At 44.7% G+C, this 19508-nt stretch overlaps 1 protein-coding gene across 4 annotated transcripts in view; it reads right to left on the reverse strand.

The window, feature by feature from the left end:
* The window catches only part of LOC108575426 (sodium/calcium exchanger 3), a 163040-nt gene that overhangs the window by 34065 nt on the left and 109467 nt on the right, over positions 1-19508 (reverse strand). For 2 of the 4 annotated variants that reach the window (XM_017938212.1, XM_017938213.1), the window contains 2 exons: positions 13198-13389; positions 6667-6834 (listed from right to left, as the gene is read on the reverse strand). In XM_017938212.1, coding sequence (XP_017793701.1) covers positions 6667-6834; positions 13198-13389 — 360 coding nt within the window. Of the gene's footprint in view, positions 1-6666; positions 6835-10761; positions 10785-13193; positions 13407-19508 lie in introns of all 4 variants that reach the window. The other 2 variants (XM_017938211.1, XM_017938214.1) reach the window with 2 other exon arrangements.

A 19508-nucleotide genomic window follows, 5' to 3' on the forward strand; every position in this document is an offset into this window, starting at 1 on the left:
CGATAACAAGCTTGTATTTTCAACAAATTTCTCGCTAGGATAATTCCTCCACGTATCCGCCAAGAAATAAAAAACGAAAAAATCACAGGACAAGGATGTTAATGGAGGATAAATTTGAAAAGATGCACCTCTCTCATCGTAGAATCCTTGAACAAGGTTTACACGCCTCGAAAGAACCTCCTTCCCTCTACCGCCCATTAATTCAGCTTTACGTAACGTTTTATGCATATTACATCGAGAATACAGGTTCCCGTATGTAACGCACACAGGTTTCATAAGTCCCTTGGGCGCCGTCGCTTTTAGTTTACGAAGCAACCACCAACGAAGATCACAGTTCTTCCCTTTATTGCGTCCGGTTTTCATACTGCACACGGTCCCACTTTACATCGGCCGGTTATTAAACAGAGATCATGTGTCTTTGCATATTTCAAGCTGGAATATCGAGTAACATGGGCAAAGTGTGTCGAACGTTTAACCAGTCTATACACGTCTGCTTGCTCGAGTTTCATTTACACTTTTTAACACGCCATTTCTTCTTTCACACCTGTATAATGACCACGCACATGCACTAGCCTTTCCAGAGAGGTTTCTCTCTCTCTCTCTCTCCTCGTCTCCACGAGAATTTAATACAGTTTACTCGAACAAGTTTAATCGAGCGTGCACGCGCACAGTCGCCACCCGTAACTCTTCGATACGCCGCCGGTTTTTGTCCAACGTGTTCTAATTTCTTCTGCGGACCTGCCCCGCTCTCTCTGTCCTTACTTTTATTTATTATGCCCCGCACGGCACGGCGTTCGTGCCGCAAAAAGGCTACCAGAGCTAATTTATACACGCTCGACTCGCAGATGCTGTTTCATGGTCACCGTAAATTGCTTTCGAGTTACTCGAGATTTTTGTTAATTAACGGTGACAGATAAGGGGCGGAACGAGGTGTCGGGTGTGTAACTTTCTAACGAATAAAGTTATAATTGAACGTAGAATATTATCCAGAGTGAAACGAAAGATTTCGAGTTGAATTCGGAAAAATTCCCAGCCGAGTGTCCGCGGGATCGGCAATTCCGCGAAAGCTTTTGCACAGCGAGAAGAGACGAGAGTGAGCGGTTGTTTCTCGATTATAATTGCGAGGGAATTTGCATGGAGAATTATTCCAAGAGTCCCAAAGCGTCGCGGGGGAAGTAGCACGGAGCCAAATAGATCTGTAATTTGTTTTTCGACGGTCGAAATTAGAATTTCATTACTGGATATCTCGCGCACACAGCTGGGAGAGAGAGTTGCACGTCCACGCGCGCTGCAACTTTTTGCGATGGAATTTTGGAACACTGTTGTATAATCATCTCTCTCTCTCTCTGGCCTGCTAGTAAAGTGTCGCGATTTACAATCTTCTTTCCAAGCCAACTCCAGGCGTTTCCTCTTTTTTTATGCTGTTCGTTAGTTTCTTTTCTTCCTTCGGTATTTTATCCAGAATTTTCTATTTCCAGGCGTGCAGATGCAAATTTGGTCCTCTTTTTTTGGAAATTGCAGCACACTTTAGGACGGACTAATCATCTCGTATTGTGTCTAGGTTGTAAACGAGCGTTAGGTGGAGGTTCTAAATAATTTCGTGAGCTGGATAGGGATGGGCAAAGTATCTGCCGAGCAGACAATGAGAGCGCCACAAATCCCTCCACAGAGTTGCGATCCTCCCCCTCCCAGGGTAATATCATCGAGCTTCACGTCGTAGAGGAGATTCTCCCTTCCCTCTTCGTTGTGCTCTGGAGTTCCTTTGCCGCTAGTTAGAAGGTACTTAAAACTCGGTGATAAAGCTTATCATTTTCAGAAACTCCGCGCCCGTAGTACTTAATATGTAACGTTACATCTAATCCGGAAATTGTTCCATTTTTTATTTTTTTTTAAATTTCCTATTTTATTTTAACTCTGTACTCGAGGATATTTAGAGAATTTCAAGAGAGAATCCGAGGAAATTGTAAATTTCAGAAAATTTCACACGAGACTTCAAAGTAGAGGAGAGGAGATTCGATCTCGGGACCTTTGGCTTTGCAGTCACGCCTTTAACCACTTCGCCGCGAAGCACTACGGCTTACTAGTCACTGCTTCGACTACTTAACGAGTCTGGTCTCGAGAGAAGCGAATTTCTCTTCGATCTTTCCTGCGGCTGTCGAGTTATTTCGTTGGAAATTCACTATTTTTGTTTTCTGTTTTCAATTTTCCAACCTTTTCGAATACCGTCGAACACGTTCCCCTTTTCCACCGGTTGTTCCGCGCGCCTCTGTCCCTCGTGATTGATGGCCTCGTCAGTTCGTGATCTATCGCGTTAATCACGAGACACCCGCTACGCTTCTATTTTTTCCACGAGTCATTAAACGAGCTCTGTATACATCGAAGAAGAGAGTCCGTCGTCGTCTTAATCTTCACTCTCCCCTTCTAATTTATCATCTCCTCTGATTTCATTTCACCTATATACGACGATTCTGCAAGCAACTTTCGCGATATTAACAGACGTTGAATCGATCTTCTCGTGTCCCAAGGATACATTCGTTCCTCCATTCTCCTCCACTTTCCTTTATTATACCCCCCGAGGAGGTGGAGTGGTTTTGAAAGGAGGTAAAGCCAGCGAAAAGGGTATACAATATTTCCGTCAATAATTGTCGAGGACGCGGTCGTGCATGCGATATTTCGTGTCCGTTTGACGGCGAACGCAGCGTGTACCGAGCAACCAGGCCTGGCTCGTTCGAGATTGCATCCTTGGTACATTTTCTAGGACACTGCAGAGCGGCGGCCCGCTTTCCCGCGCCAATGATCTTCACGGGGCGAGGAGCTTTCACTCCCCTCGATACCTTCTGTCTCCCGCCGTTTTACCCTTATCTCGCCTCTCGATCCTCCTCGATTCGATCGATAAACCACCCCTAGTCGGAGCACCGTCCTCGCGGGGGCGTTCCACCGAAAAACCAAACTTCACCTCGTCTCGCAATCTCTCCCAGAATGTTTTCACTCGCGACAAAGACAATTCCTGCGAAGGAAAATTCTCCAAGTGTACATACATATATATATATATATCTGGGAAAAATGTTCTCGAGAATCGAGAGGCAATTCCCTCAGAGACAAGACGCGTCTCGTCGTTCTTATTTCACCGATGTTCAGAGGCGAAGAGCAAGCTTTGGGGAAATTGTTTTTACGACACGACGCGTGGAAAGTGTCGGTGATTTAAGGCGTGTGATCGCGTGTATACGCAAGGTTGTGATAGCAAGAGTGGAAAATTATTGCCCGGAGGGCGTGTCACGAACACACTTCTATCTCCGTCTCTCCCTTCGGCGCTTTTATCGAGTGGCTGTCGACCCGGCGCAATCGAACCCCGATCGAAAGCCAACCCTCTGCATAATCCGCGCCACTAAGGAAAAACCACTTTATAGCCTCTCTGGATTTAGCTGAAGGTTTCTTCGCGCGAGATCGCGGACCCTACCACCTTATCGTTATCTACCTCTCCTCGATAACGACGGCTTACACACTGTTTCGTGTCACGGTCGTTTCGTCGTTTCGCGCCGTTCGAAACTCCTTCCGATTTCTCGTCCGACGTGTCTCAACGAGGAAATATAATTGCGAACGGAGAAAGCTGTGGAAACGCGACAGTTACACGAAGCAGCAGAGAATCGTGGGAGAATTGCAACAATTAAACCGAATTTTTTACGTTCGATTGTAATAATTCTTCTCTGATCCATTATCGAGACAGAAACGTTCACATTGTAGAACGCGCTCGTTTTTCTTTCTCTCCTTTTTTTTGCGCCAATTCCAAGTGCAATTTTACGAGTCAAACTTTGTCCGCCTTTTAAAATTGATTTCACGTCGACGCTCGGATAGGGAAGATAGAACAGGCGGGATTTTCGCGGAAATTAATAGTATCCTGTGTAGATTTTACGCGGCGTTTTATCGCGTATTTCGGGATATTTCATTAAACAGAGCGGAGTATAAAATTATTACCGCGCGAGATGAAAAATCGACCGTGTTTTTTTTTTCACACCAACCCCCCCACTCTCGAATCTCTACGGTCGAAAACCGCCTGGTTTATCAAGCAACGCGTTCGACGCGTCCCCACTTTATCCAATTGCACCGGCGTTACCCTTTGTACATGCCGGATCATTGTTGAGTTTTACACCCTGTGTAAAAGGAACAAAAGGGTAGAAAAACCGGGGGGAAAACGAAGGAAAGAGGATCACGTTTACGGCGCAAACGACTCGTTTTATCCGTTTTCGTACCGCGGAATCACGGAACGAAAAGTGCGGCTCTTTATGGGAATTAATCGAATACTTCTTCTTTATCGGCCGGGTACGAACGTAAAGCGGTGATTTTACGATTACCCTGCCGCGTCCGTTTGTTGTTCATTAGCGAGAAGAGCCCGAGCGGATAATTAGTTTAGCTGTTTCGAGTACCTGTGTAACCTTCGTTACCATCGACGTTCCGGGAACACGTTTAATAGGCCAATAAAACGAATGGACACTGATCCTCCGTCCAACGACGGTTTTTCCAAAGAGACTTTTTAAATGAACCTGTGAAAATTTTACCAAAAATATCGGCGTAATTGTTAATACTTTTCTCTTCTCTGATTCTCCGTGAAAAGAGTGTTTTTCAGGAGAGATTTTTCAAAATAACCTTGTGAAAAAATTTATCAGAAACATCGGCGTAATTGTTAATACTTTTTTCTTCTCTGACTCTCCATAAAAAGAGTGTTTTTCAAAAGAACCTGTGAAAATTTTACCCAAAATATCGACGTAATTGTTAATACTTTTCTCTTTTCTGATTCTCCGTGAAAAGAGTTTTTCAGGAGAGATTTTTGAAAAAGAAGGTATTTAAAAATTGGCTGAAATTTCGGTGCAATTATTGTTACTTTTTCGGGTGAATTTCTGAAACGTTGAAATTTATGTGATCGCGAGTCGAGTCGAGCAAGATCCATTACACGAGCGTCGAAAGCTCCACGGTTACCGTCTATATCTTCCTGGGGGGCAACGAGGGCTGATTTCCGGTGGAAACCGACACAAACGGCCGGCGAAGTCGTTCCTAGTCGGAACAGTAAACAGCTATTTTCCCCGAGCAAACTTGCCTCCTCGATATCACAGGTCGCATAAACATCCGCCCGTCGTCCAAGCTTCCTGACTGTTCCCTACTGTACTTTTAACGACACTTCTTTATCCGCTTACGAATAAAACCTACCGTGAAATACGCTTCCGCGTTAATGAATAGGACGTTTCGATGGTATTGCTGCTAATAAACTCCTTCGTCGACCGAAAATCTACAAATAATAACGCAGAAATTACTCCCCGGACTGTTCTCAACGGACGAAATTCAGTCGGGCAAGTAGTTCGAGTCAATGGATAGTCAGACAATCCTCGATTAATTCTCTTTTCCCATTCAACGGCGAGTTACGTTCAATGCAAGCTTTCACGCGTGCTTTTTCCAACGTTTAATCGTCTATTGTGAGCGGGAAAGGTGGAATAACGGTATTTAAACGGGGGGGGAAAAATAGGTAGGCAGGAATTTAAAGGGCAAACACGGTCCACGGGGTGAGCTCGATTTCCATTTCCTCGGGGAGCCCTTCTCGCGCTAAAAGTCTTCCGCCGTGCTCTACACGTCCTAGTAACTCACTACCTGTCCGCAGTAAAAACCCGCGGGAAGATCCTTTCGTGAGAGGAATGTGTGCCGGTACTTACCGCTACCTCCGGCTTGAATCGTGCGGATTCTTTCACGGGAGACGATGAAAAATCGCGAGTAGCTGTTCGCGAGGTTATTCCGGCGAACTACCATTCGTCCAAATTGTTCGTCGCCGTTTTTTTACGTCTGTTTTATCACGAAGGCAGTTTGATCATTCGCCGAAACGAGCAGCGTGAGCGGAAAAAGTTTAACCTTACAAATGTGACCGATACGAAGGTTTACTTATCCTGTTGTATTTTACGATGTATTACAAGCGGCCTAATCTTGAGGGGAAAATTTACGAGGGAAATTTATAGCCTATTTTATCCACCCTTCCCCTAGATTTTTATTAAAAATTTTTCTAAGACAATTTTGGTTTTACGAACGAAGTACAGTAGTGCCGCGTTAGCTGACCGAGACTTTGCCTCCTTAGTTGACCATCGTTCAAACGCATTCAATGGAGAAGAACCATAGAATTTTCTACAATTCTATCTCACTTGATAGCTGGCCAGATATGGTCCCAATCAAGGACAGCTAACGCGACACTACTGTGTCTGCACACTTCAAAAATTCCTAGGTTGCTTCAAAGATAAAGAGAAGCCGTAAAATTTTCTTCTTCCATTCTCGAACCGTCTTCAACTGCCACGATCTAATCTACGTCGGCCATAAGCACGATCGTGAAGCTCTAATGCGCCGGATAAATCAGTTATGGGCAATTTTGTCGCGGCAGCGTTATTCTGAAAAATCGAAGGCACTCGCGGCGGAACGGTATTCTCGACGATACCAAACAGATATTTCACGAGACGCCTGCTGGCTCGTGAGAATAAGTGGAGCGCATCTCGCGCGGCTGTTGACAAACATAAGTTACGCGTGCCAGATGCAGCTCCGACAGAAACCACCCCCTTCCCAGCATCCGCCTCTCGAGAAAAGAGTCTTCCTATCGTTCTCGAGAGGGAGAAGACGCGGTTCGATATCTCGCCGACGACTTACCCGTAGGCGGAACGAACGCGAACAACACCTTCCAGAATATCGTCACTCCGTGCATCAGATAGTCCATGGTGGACGGCGCTGCCGCCTCTCCGCCGCCCTCGCCCTCGTCCTCGTCTCCTCCGCTCACGGTTAATGCCTCCGTGAACTGTTCCTTCCAGGAACTGGTGCCTGGAACAGATATTCAACGTTTCGTTCAAGCGTGTTCAAGTTGTCGAGGTTAGAAGGAAATTAATCACGCTGGAACACGGGGAATTCAACCGGTTATGATATTTCTCTAATTCTCGATTATTCAACCCTTTCGCTACTTTGGCTGTGTCGAAGTAAAACGCTCGCTTAATAGCCGCTTTGTAGTTTAACGTTTGCACATATTCCATTTGTGAAATACATAATTAAATTGTGAAGTAAAAACAGGAGAGTCTATAGGCGTTGATAGTATGTATACACGGTGAGCTTTTTTGTCGAGCGCCAATAGACGCTGATAGCAGTCAAAGCGTCCGATTTAAATATTCAAATGTTCCAATTGAAATTTTGAAATATTCAAATATTTAAATTCGAAATTTTAAATATACACGGTCAAGTACGATCTCCGGAAGAATCGTGACATGTTTTGCATTGCACACGATACGATCGAGTGGTAGAGAGCAATCAGCCTTCAATTGGTCGAGGTATCGATTCATCTGGAGTCTAAAATCTACACCAGGACCGCTTGAGGAACTCTTTTGCGGGCACGGGCGTCCGGCGTTGCCCGCGGGCAAAGCTAGGGGCAAGTGACGTGGACAGTCATTAAAGAAGAGTTGTAAATAATAATTGTGATGGGAGTGTAAGCTCTACCTTCGAAGCATAGTCCTCTAAATTCATACAGTGCCCCGCCACAGGGTCGTTGCCCGGGAAGGCGTGGCTTACTGCCCGTGCGGGCGAACCACTGCCCTGCGGGCAACCAGCTGAACGGGCTTGATCTAAATTGATCACAAGGTCTGTGGGACATATCCTAACCAATTTGACTAGCTCCCTACATTTGTTTCACCGACTATACTTCAAGGGAACAGACGAGACAAGTAGAACAAGACGACCAAATACAGACTCGTTTACTTATTCAGAAATGTTTCGATACAACGAAGACGAATATTTCATGTTGCGTGTACCATTAGAATATGCATGAAAATAGTGAGAAATATTTTCTACCACAACTGTCGGATAATTCGGGAGGGCGACGGTTAAAACGGTATAAGCGAACTTTACCCTTAACGATTCTCGACCTTCCTGGTCACAGGAAGTAGCAATGCGGCCGCTCTAAATGTAAATTCCCGCGTATCTTCCGCGCGTAATGGTCTTCTCCGTTCAGAATCCGCTTCCCTACGATCTTCGCTGTACTCACCAAGAGCTCTACGCTCAATGGAGCGTCCACAGGAAACCCCGCACCGCTACAATTTCTACAAACGCGTCATTATTCCGCTGAGAAATGTTAACCGCGCGATTATTCCGCTATATTCCGGTCTACCGTACCGAACCTTGATCCACTTTCTCGACAAAACTGCACCAGTCTCCTGGTTGTGACGTTTTTTCTCCTCTCTCTCTCTCTGCCTCTGTGGTTATTCAAATTCAGATAAACCACGGAGGGAAACAAAACGAGGAGCAAAAACGGGAAAAAAACTGGCTGGAATATCTGAAAAATCAGACGCGTCCGCTCGTCACAGCCGTTAGCCGTTGATGGAAAGCCCCGTTTCCACAATAGCCGAACCGAAAACGTTGCATCGCGAGATTTTCATAAACAATTGAATTACCCATTGGGAAACTGAATTGGAACAGTGCAATTTGTGGATCGTGCACGAGTAATGATAAATTTAGAGGGAGAACTTGATCCGATCTTTCTGATTGTAAGCGGTGAGAATAATTGATCGACAGGAGTTGGAGGAAAAAGGTTGAATAAGAAAAATGACATTCGAAGGAGGTATAGCGTTGGAAAGTAGAAATTATCGCTGGTGGAGGGAAAAATGGATGGTGTCGTCGCGCGAAAGCTTCGGCGACAAGTTGATTTATGACGTTGCAACGAATCGTGTAACAGACGGCCAATTACCGCGAACGGAAGACGGGAAGACGCGTGAATTATTCAACGGGGATGAGGGAAAAATCGAAGGAAAGAATCCGTGTTCGAAACACCGGTGTTCGTTTCGGACGGATCCGTTGGAAATCCGCGAACGATCGCCCGCACTGATTTATGACCGCCACCGAACAAGAAAGTTCGCGGCAGACGGCATGGTTCCCGCGAGTAAAAACGCTTCGAAGGTTCGTCGAAGAGGCAACGATCCCAAGACTATCCTTTTTGCCCGCACCCTTGGCCGCGGTTCAACGCAATCGCCGCTCCAAGTTCTTCGCCCCGTAATTTCGATTCTTTCTGCATAAGAAAGTCCCTTAGTTTTCTGAGTGCCTTAGCTGAGATGGGACGAACGGAATATTTGAAAATTTGAACGTGTGAAAATTTGAACGCTTGAAAATTTGTATGCTTGAAAATTTGAACGCTTGAAAATTTGAGCGCTTGAAAATTTAAACGTTTGAAAATATAGGCGCTTGAAAATATGAGCGCTTGAAAATTTGAGCGCTTGAAAATTTGAGCGCTTGAAAATTTGAGCGCTTGAAAATATAGGCGCTTGAAAATATGAGCGCTTGAAAATTTGAGCGCTTGAAAATTTAAACGTTTGAAAATTTAAACGTTTGAAAATATGAACGCTTGAAAAATTGAGCGCTTGAAAATTTGAACGCTTGAAAATTTAAACGTTTGAAAATATGAACGCTTGAAAAATTGAACGCTTGAAAGATTGAACGCTTGAAAATTTGAACGCTTGAGAGTGTCAACGCTTGAAAATTTGAACGTTTGAGAGTGTCAACGCTTGAAAATTTGAACGCTTGAGAGTTTGAACGCTTGAAAACTTCGTCGTTTCAAAATTTGAGCGTCTAAAAATTTAAACGCTTGAAAATTCAAACGTTTCACAATTCCAGTTTGAAAGCACGACCGCCTAAAAATTTGACCGTCTGAAAATTTCACCCCGTGAAAATTATACTTTGCACATTCGAAAAGGCGAATTTTTTATATGAACTTCGTCACGATTACGCTTAAGCTTCGTTCAACTTTCATTTTAATTCCGGGTCCGCGTTACGCTATCTTGAAAACGCCGCGCGATTATGTAAACATTGCGGAATATGGGAAACGCGACGGGCTACTAATACGGGGTAAATGTGTTTGAATATGTTAACGACCGCAACAAATTAAGCACACATAGAAAAGGTTTCACAGACTAATTTCACCCTCTAGCAATTTCCACCAACATTTCTGCATACTAGAATTGAATAAATCCTTTCGCTATACACCAACTTCCTGTCGACCTACTCGCTCCGATAAATCTCCGTGCAAATGAAAATTCAATCTCTCTTTCTCGATTATATTATTCCAATATCTTTGCAATAACAAGTTGCACGAATGTCCGAAATAATTCACCGGGTTACAACGTCGAATCCATTCGAGGAACAATCCCACTCACGGAATTGAACCAGACAGTCGGTGCTCAATTAACAAAGATGTCCTCGAGCTCGACAGACACATTGCCCGCCAATAAATCAATCGGTCGAATGCCTCGAAACGCTACTACGATTCCTCTCTCTCTCTCTCTCTCTTTCTCTCTCCTCCTCGAGGATTTCTTCCTGTTCAAAGGAACAGTAGACTCGATCCGTCATCGAGCTTGAATCCATTAATTTCCTCTCTCTTCTCTCTGTGTGTTTCATGTTTTTTTCTCTCTCCTTCGTTCGTTGTTTCTCTCTTTCTACTTTAGGAATTCTCTTTCTATCTGGTAAGAGAGATCAAGAGAGGGACCGTCTAAATCTCTGGAGAGTAGGGAGGAAGGAAGGAGGGCAGCGAGAAAACGTTTTATCGAGGCGCGAAGAAGACGTGTCCCTGGCGATTTCTTCGTGAGAAAAGGTAGGGCAAAACGTGAAATGCAAAACGGGCCGTCGAACAAAAGGAACGGCCGCGCAATAGAACCCCTAGCCGATTTACTACCGCCCGTACCAAGCTACCCCTTCAACTTTCACCGCTATTGAATTTACCGGACTTTACGTTAACTCGACTGCTCTTGCACTCTGTCTCTCCCTGTCTCTCCCTCTGCCTTTTTCTCTTCTTCTATCCCTCTCTGTCTTCTTTTTCTTCCTCTGTCCCTTTTGCTCTTTCTCTTTTGCGCTCTGTCTCTCCCTGTCTCTCCCTCTGTCTTTCACTCTCTCTCTGTCTCTTTTGCTCTTTTTCTCTCTCTCTCTATGTCACTTTTGCTCTTCCTCTCCCTTTTTTGCTCTCCCTCTCTCTGTTGCGCTCTGGCCATGTGACTCTAGCCTGGAGGCCAGAAGTTTGGAACTCGATATAACGGGACACTGATCTCGAACCTAATTTCCAGCGCGGAATAAGCGGGAGCGACGACGCCTGGAAGCAACCTGCTCTTTTTACGAGCCTCTCCCTCTCCCATCATAATCCCACGTGCACATCCGCCGGAAGCCTTCCGGAGAATCAAGCTAATTGAACAGGTTTAACGTAGCTGCAAACGGAAACTCGGAGTTTCATTTCGTTCCTGAATCGCTAACCTCTCGTAGAAACTTCCTTGTTACACCTTCAAATTCAACTGCACACACGCGTTTACCGTTCCTCTAAGAACGTTAACTCACGCCTGCAGAATATACCTATTTAACTTCATATTCGATCCTGTATTTTCTCTTCGATCACAAAACTTTCCAGACGTTTCAACCCCGTCTCAATCTATCCAAAGGATTCTTCTCCCTTCAACGTTTCCCTGAGGCTTCCACATAGCACAGAGAGAAGTGTTTTTCTCTTGGTTAATCGACGTACAGACACAGTATAGGAAAACAATTTTTACTCGATACTATCTAATCGAGGTATGAATTTAAAATCTATACTTTTTTCATTACTCCAGCTCTCCTACCTCTATTCGATTCAATCGATTGAACAAATTACCGAAGGGAATTTAATTCGGAGAAAGAAAGAAAAGAGAGGAAAAACGCTTGCTACTCTCTCTCCACAGCAGACTGTTTCCTCGAGGTTTGCTGTTTCAAAAAGAGGATTCTACGTGACAACCATGGCAAATGCACGAGTAAAACCAGACTTGCTTCTCTTCTCTCTAATTGTTTCTCGTCAAACACACTCGAGATGACGACTGTGTCGTTCGTTCTGGTTCGCCAGTTTCTGTTATATGTATGCACCAGTAGGTCGACGGTTTCTTAATGCGACTCGAGTTTTAATCAGATGATCAGAGACTATTCACGGGGAGAACGTACGTTTGAGGGGCGGAATAAGGAGGATTTAAAGTCGCGGTGAGTAAGAGATAGGGGACGGTCGAAATCGCGAAATAGGAGGATATCGAGAGGAGAGATTGCGTAGATTAAGACAGCGGGGTAACGTTCGAGAGACGAGAATCGCGCTGTTAGTCAGTTTCGTCGCACGAAACTTGTCGCTAATGTAGCTGAACGAGGAGATCATTTTTTGGAAGGTTGACATTTTGCGAAAAATTTAAATAACGTAGTTTTTTAACTTAGCAATAATTTTTTAGAAGATTCACTCCGTGCAAAGTCTCACTTTTTCGCAAAAAATTCAAATAAAGCGATTTCTTAGTTTAACCATAATTTTTTACAAGATTCACTCTCCGCAAAGTTTCATTCTCCTTGCAGAAAAATTAAATAAAGCGATTTGTTAACTTAACCATAATTTTTTAGAAAATTCACTCTGTCCAAAGTCTCACTCCTTCGCAAAAAATTTAAATACAATGATTTGTTAGCCTGACAATAATTTGTGAGAAGATTTACTCTTTGCAAAGTCTCACTCCTTCCCAAAAAATTTAAATGCAACGATTTGTTAACTTAATGATAATTTGTGAGAAGATCCACTCTTTGCAAAGTTTCATTCTTTTTTCCAAAAATTTAAAGAAAGTGATTTGTTGGCTCAACGATAATTTGTGAGAAGATTCATACTCTGAAAAGTCTCACTCCTTCCCAAAAAATTTAAATACAATGATTTGTTAGCTTAGGAATAATTTTTTAGATGATTCACTCTTTGCAAAGTTTCATTCTTTCTTCAAAAAATTGAAATAAACTGATTTGTTAGCTTAACAATAATTTGTGAGAAGATTCGCTCTCTGCAAAGTCTCACTTCTTCGCTAAAAATTTAAATACAGTGATTTGATAGGTTGTTAATTTTTTAGAAAATCCGCTCTCTGCAAAGTCTCATTCGCAAAAAATTTAAAGTTAGCTTATTAATTCTTCAAGTGATTCTTTTTGCTCGAGTGAAAAATTTGAATCCTTCTCAACCTCTTCTTTCGAACAATATCATCCGAAACAGCGCGTTTAAATACCTCATCCTCGGTCAAACTCGATGATTTGTTAACTCAAAAAATTTCAATCCCTCTCTAGCCCTTCTAGACGCAACGTGTTTAAATTCACCGCCTGTGGTCGCAAACGTACAGTGAAACAGAAGAACGATCGACTCACCGAGTAGAATAGAGGCGTTTGCCCTCTGCACCAGTTTATCCACGGTGTTCTTGAACTCCTTCGACTCTTTGATCCGTATCTGCGCTCTGGACACCTCTCCCAACTTCGGTTTCCCGAGGAGCGCCATTTTCTCCTCGGCGGTACGTTCCTCAGGCGTCTTCATTTCCGCCGCGACTGCAATCCCTGCCTCGGCTGGAAAAAAATCACGTCTCTCTGCTCAAGTAGTTCGTTTAATGCTCGAGGAAAGTTTCCTCGCCGCTGGATATATGTACAGTTAAAACGCTGGCGCCGTGTAATAATGTGCGAGGAAGTTCCGTCGTTTCGTACTTTATCAAATTCAAAGAAAAGGAGAAGAACAAAAAGTAAGGAGAGGAAAATTTTAAACAGCTTATTACTTCTACGTAAAATATGTGCAACAAGAACGAGCATCGCAATGTTACACTTATAAGCTAGATAAATGTAACAAAAATGAACCCTAGAACGGTCTCCGGGTCTTTTTTGACCCGTCACCTTTTTATATTTTTAGTCATTTTCGCTGTTCCCAAGTTTACGTTCCTTAACCCATTTGCATCCGTAAGCGGAATATTCCGCACATGACGATCGTCACCTATCACCAAGCGCGGACTATTCCGCGAGTCGCGACTTTCATTTATCACCGGACGCGGAATATTCCGCAGACCATCAGTAGTAATAGACTACTGTAAGGCGCCGTGCTACGCGCCTAGGCAACGACCGCGAGACCCGAGCCACAGGGGGCCCTAGACATGGAGCAGCGCAGGGCCCTAACGGCCGAAGAAGCATACAAAAACGGGAAAAAGGGCAGCGGCCCACACAATACCGTACCTAGCCATCGACGAGCGGACCAACGTCATTTTAATATCTGTCGTTCTAAGCCCCTGTAATTCTTTACTCTTACACTACAATAAGAATACGGGTGGATTGATGTTGGCGGTGATACCCCGCTGATGTCTGAGCTCAGTAGCATAGGTAGAGTCGTGATGCAAATGGGTTAACATTACTTTAAACGCTTATTGTCTAGGTTCATACGTCGCGTTGGAAACAAAAATTGTTTCACATAAGGTCTTAGATCCTTCTTCACCCCAAAAGTCTTAAGTGTACCCTGAGCGCGGGCTCTACGCGCGCTCTGATTGGCCACCGTTTTTCGTTAATAATTCAAAAATGAAGCTTCAAGCAACATTTTGGTAAAGGAAAAAGTTGTTCAGAGTCACCCCAGCAACCCCCCATTTCCGGGTTTTCGAGGAGTTACGGGACACCCTGTATACATTCCTGTCTTTACCATTTCCTCTTTCCTTCCGTTCTGTTCTCTACGATGACGTCGCCTCACGCGTGTCGTAGAAATGAATAGAAAGAAAGTAGAAAGGCGAGAGAGAGTAGAATAGAAATAGAGGGGAAATACACCGAGGCAAAAATGAAACTTTTGTTTCTTATTCTTTAATACACTGTTTGCTTAGTCGACTGTGACACTTTTGACGCGTGTACACGGTGAAGAAATATTGTCACATCTGTAGGGTGAAAAGGGTACGTAAGGTGTATCGTGTTCTGTAACACGAACCGCGAGACTTAACGAGCAGTGTACGAGTACTACGGGGTTATATTTACATAGAAATGCGGCTGTATGGTGGTGATAGGAGGTGTGAGAGCGAAGAAGGAGAGAGAAGTGCGTTTTCGTCGTGGGCCTCTTAGGGAACTCGTTAGCGAAGCTAATTTAGAGAACTGTGTGCGCCTTGGAACGCAGGGGAAACTATTAGGCTAGGGTCAAAGAAGCTGTGGAGACGAGGAGCTGAGAGAGAAGCTGATGCTTCGCTGTTTAATCCGTTTCGATGTCGAAGTACCGCGATAGAGCTTCTTAAAGACCGCGTACTCACAATTCCTGTCTTCCTGGCTTAAACAGCCCTATTTTTCCATCTTCGAGTCATTCTCTGTATTGTCGCCTATACGTCACGTTTTGCCACTTTTAACAAGTTTCTCGTCCACGAAACGCCGATCTTTGATTGCTCCGATTTAAATGCCACCCCAATACCTGGCCTCACTCTTGAGAAATTCAGGCAAAACCAGGCATCACAGCCCTCTCACACTCTATCATTGTCTAAGACAAGCTTCGTTCGACTTCTACCGGTACTTTCTTCAGAAAACAATTGAAAAAGTTTCTCGAATTTCCACCCAAATTTTTGGCTCTCCCCGTTAAACGTCGCTTCTATCGGCGATCCAACGATAGCTAACACTTAACCCGCCCTACGTTAACTACTGTACTATAATTCACGCTTCCTAAACGATACCGTACAATCGTTGAATTTGGTAGAGTTTAGCAGCGAGGCAGAGCTGCGCAAGTTATTCGTACCTAGGGACGTTTTACGAGCGCTGTAAATATTCCGTCTCTCCCTCTTCTCGTGAGCTACGTCCGCCGGATGAACAAAATCCGCGCGCGACCATTGAATTCCAATGGTCTTCTTTCTTCTCTCCTCTCCTTCTCTCCTGGTTTTCTCCCTTTTTTTTCTCCCGTCTCTCCGCCTGTTCCACACACCGTTCATCCCCTTAATTCAATACGCAAGCCCCGCGATGCATCCGAACTCATCTCCTCCCGAAATACGAGCACCGTACGTGCGTGTGTGTGCTGTGCGCGAACGCATTTATCATCGGTTAGAATGCACTAGGGCTCGGAAAGATTGTCGTATCGATCTGAACGTCGCGACGCGTTACGTCGAGCAATGTTACTTTTCCCAACGCGGTCTCTCCCTTTCCAGATATTTTGTACACTTGCCAGCCCGCGTGGAAGGCGATGCCGAAGGTGTAACGAAAATAACGGCGATTGAGAGCGGCTGGGTGAAAGTTTCTGTGGAAATTTCGAGCTTTCCTATCTGTGTTTCTTATTGAAGTGAGACAGAGGTAAATGTTTTATTCGTTGGTAGGTGTACAAATTAATTTCGGGCGTTTTTCTCAAGTTTCAATTTTATTGGCGGAAAATTCTGTTCAAAGTAACGTTCATCCTTTCGGATCACCTTTCTAGATTTTTCATGCGACGCGCATAGACAACGACCCAAGCCACAGTGGGCCTTAGACAAGGATGAGCGCAGGCTGCACCTCCACCCCAAAGCTTGCACGGTCCCAACGGCTGAAAAACCGTATAAAAACGGAAAAAGGGCAGCGGCCCACACAATATCGCAAACAGTCACCGAGGAGCAAACCGACGTTATTTTAAATCAGTTATTTTAAGCGCCTGTGTTTCCTTAGTCTTACATAACTAATGTAAGGTATGTCAGAAAGTACTCGGACGCGTCGCCCTGCCGATCCCTGTCCTCCCCTACTCGAACAGGCCCAGGGAAAGACCCAAAGGGGCGGAGTCACCCCCACCGAGCGCGCTGGGCGTGGCTTCGAGATGCTCGCTTCACCGTCTTCGGGACGGATCTTCTCACAGGTACAGGTGCACTTTGGCACGGGCAGAGGCCAAGGACCCGGTCGGTGTTGTCACATCGCTATCGCAACCGATCCGCGTTTATTTCCGCATCGTTTCATCGCTATCGCGACCGATCCGCGTATGTTCGCCCAGGGAATCACCGAGCGCGGCGACGGCTTCGCCGTCTGGCTGGGCCGAACTAGAATGTATGTGATATGTGTAAAACAATAATAAAAGAGTGACGGCTCGGGCCGAGGACGGGGCAGTCGGAAGTGACCCTTTGCTACGGAAGAATACGTTATTTTCCCAGACGCCCTACACTAACGAATTTCTTCTCTGAAAACTATAGCGATTTTTAGTGGATAACGTCGTCGAGACTTTGTGAAAAAGGCAGAAAATTAATTTCTACACGTACTACATTTTCTGCAGCGGAGCGTTGCCACGAAAAATTCGTCACCGTGGCGAATAATCGAGGGTGCGTTGGATTCCTCGTAAAGTAACGAATAAAACCCCCATTTAAATTTATCTCTTATCTCAATTAGAAATAGAGACACGACCGTTCCAATTCCTCCCAAATTTCGCTATAAACTTTCCCAAGAATCCAATACTTTCAGATAAAATAGATTGAAAATCCATAGAAAAATTGTGGAATCGATGGGAAAAATGAGATTCGAGTAAGTTTACCTTGGTCGAAAACTATTTGAAAATTCTAAGATAAACGACGGCAAGATAGGCGATTCAATTTGAACTCTTCCTCGGTATCGTCGTGAAATGTCCCAAGTTTCGAAAGATATTGCGAGGCTGCGCGTCGCGAGCCTTAATGGCAACGGTTCGAATGGTTCGAGAGGGGAACGATCTCTCTCTCTCCCATCCCTATCGTATCTCTTTCACACGGACGATCGCTACAGCCCATTGGAAAAGTTTACCGAGTCCAGTGGATTGTAAAAATATTTACAGCCTCTAATAACACGTTCGAAAGTCTCCGGGCTAGGTTTGTGCCACGACCAACAGTCGTTCCAGAGACGAAGCACGAAAACAAAAGTTGTATAAACTCGCGGCTTTATGGTCACTTTTTCTTCGACGTTTCCCAGAACACAGCCAAACGAGGCTTCCTACTTTCACGTGTGTCTACTCTTCTTACGCGTTACTACGTGCTTTTCCTGATTTCTACGGAGCTATCGTCCATTTCGCCCGAGCTTTCGTTCTTTTTTTCGACGAGTGAAAATAGAGAAAAACGAGGGAAGATTGTAGGGTGTGACAAGGACGAGAGTTTCCTTGAACGTGTCTAGAGGACGAAGTCTACCTTCGAGTCTACTGCTTTACGTAAATCTTGGATAATCGATGGGGACCTTGTTTACCGGACAAACAACTGCACAAGGAGACACGCGAACCACAGAACAGATTATTTTAGTTTGTAACAGAATAGCTGGACTATACTGTAGGTCAGTCTGCTTCAAAGGGTTCGTCGAATCTTCGAGAAATTCTGTATAAACATCGCTCTGTAAAGAAATTAATTATCGTAAGATCTGAAGAAAGTTACTGCCGACAGTTTGGTCCATCTTCATCCACGAGGAAACGTCGGCGCCTCTCTTCCCGGCAACCACTTTTCGAGGAAGTATCGACAAGAAGTTTGCCAGCTCCCCAGGGGTAATTCTCGTGGACGAGACCCAATGTTATACTCGTAGGATTTCACCAAGCGTGACTCGCTATTCCTCTTGACCTATCGTCGAAGACCCTTCGTTCATCCTCGAAATTCAGCCAGGGTCACGAGCCACCAATTTCTCGCCACTTTTATCCCTACGTATCCACTTCCTCCTCCTTCTTATCCCTGCCTCACAGTTGGTTATTCAATCCAAGAGGGGTTTTGCTTTGTTTAACGGGCAACATTTTTCTTGTTAACTTGTCACCATAGCAGGACGGTTAAGGACACGCGTCCCGTTACGTGCCGGATCATCGATTTTACGTCGTCTACAGCCTTTTTCCACCACCTCGAGAAATTGCATTTAAATCGTCTCGCGATATACTTCCTCTCTCTTCCAGCAAAATCTCTTCGAACAACCTTCGAAAAATCACTACACGCGTACAAAATTTTCACGAATTGTTGGCAGAAAATTTCAGAGGTGATTCTAGAAGTCGATACAAGTCGAAAAGGAAGAATAAAAAAGTCGCGTTCGAGGCTTCGTTTTTCAGTTACGAGCATTTTAAAATATCCCCGCAACCGAGCAAACCTTCATACACCAACGAATATAGGGCATGCAAGACACAGGGGTTATTCTCGAAGCAACGTACGTGTATACAAGGATTTATTGCACTTTATAAAACAATCCTAAAAAAAGAAAGGAAAAGTGTTCGATTCGAAGCAGATACACGGGTTCGCGATGAAACTGTGAAATATCGCGGAGAGAGAGAAGAAAACAACGAAACAAAGTTTGCTGTAGTCATGTCAAGGCCTCGCAGCGACTGACAGACACGCCCCGCTTTTGTCGGTGGTTATTTTTCGCCAGGGATTTCCCGGAGTTCGCGCTTTTCCTCGGCGTTCCCTTCGCATACGAAGGATCCAGGGGTCTCCGAGCGGAATAATATTCCGTTCGTCGCGGCTTTTGGCACAGGTTCTCGCGTTACAGAAGCTTCTTATCCCGCGGAAACCTCGCCCTCGCGACAAATCCGATACCGCCAGTTTTCGGTCAGATTCAATTTCCCTGTGTTTCTATCCGATATTACAAGTCCTTCGATATCGATTCCCAACGAGCCTGTCACCTCGCTTTTTCACCTCTTCTCGCCCAAAAACTTTCCACCAGGGTGGGAAAAATAGAGCTGCGACCTGTGTGTATCGACGCAGGACGATTATCACAGCTGAATCGTTCACGTATCGTTGACTTCACAGACCTTTCCCAAAGAA

This window comes from Habropoda laboriosa, unplaced genomic scaffold (assembly GCF_001263275.1).
Source record: "Habropoda laboriosa isolate 0110345459 unplaced genomic scaffold, ASM126327v1 scaffold297, whole genome shotgun sequence".
NCBI classification, from domain to species: Eukaryota; Metazoa; Arthropoda; class Insecta; order Hymenoptera; family Apidae; genus Habropoda; species Habropoda laboriosa.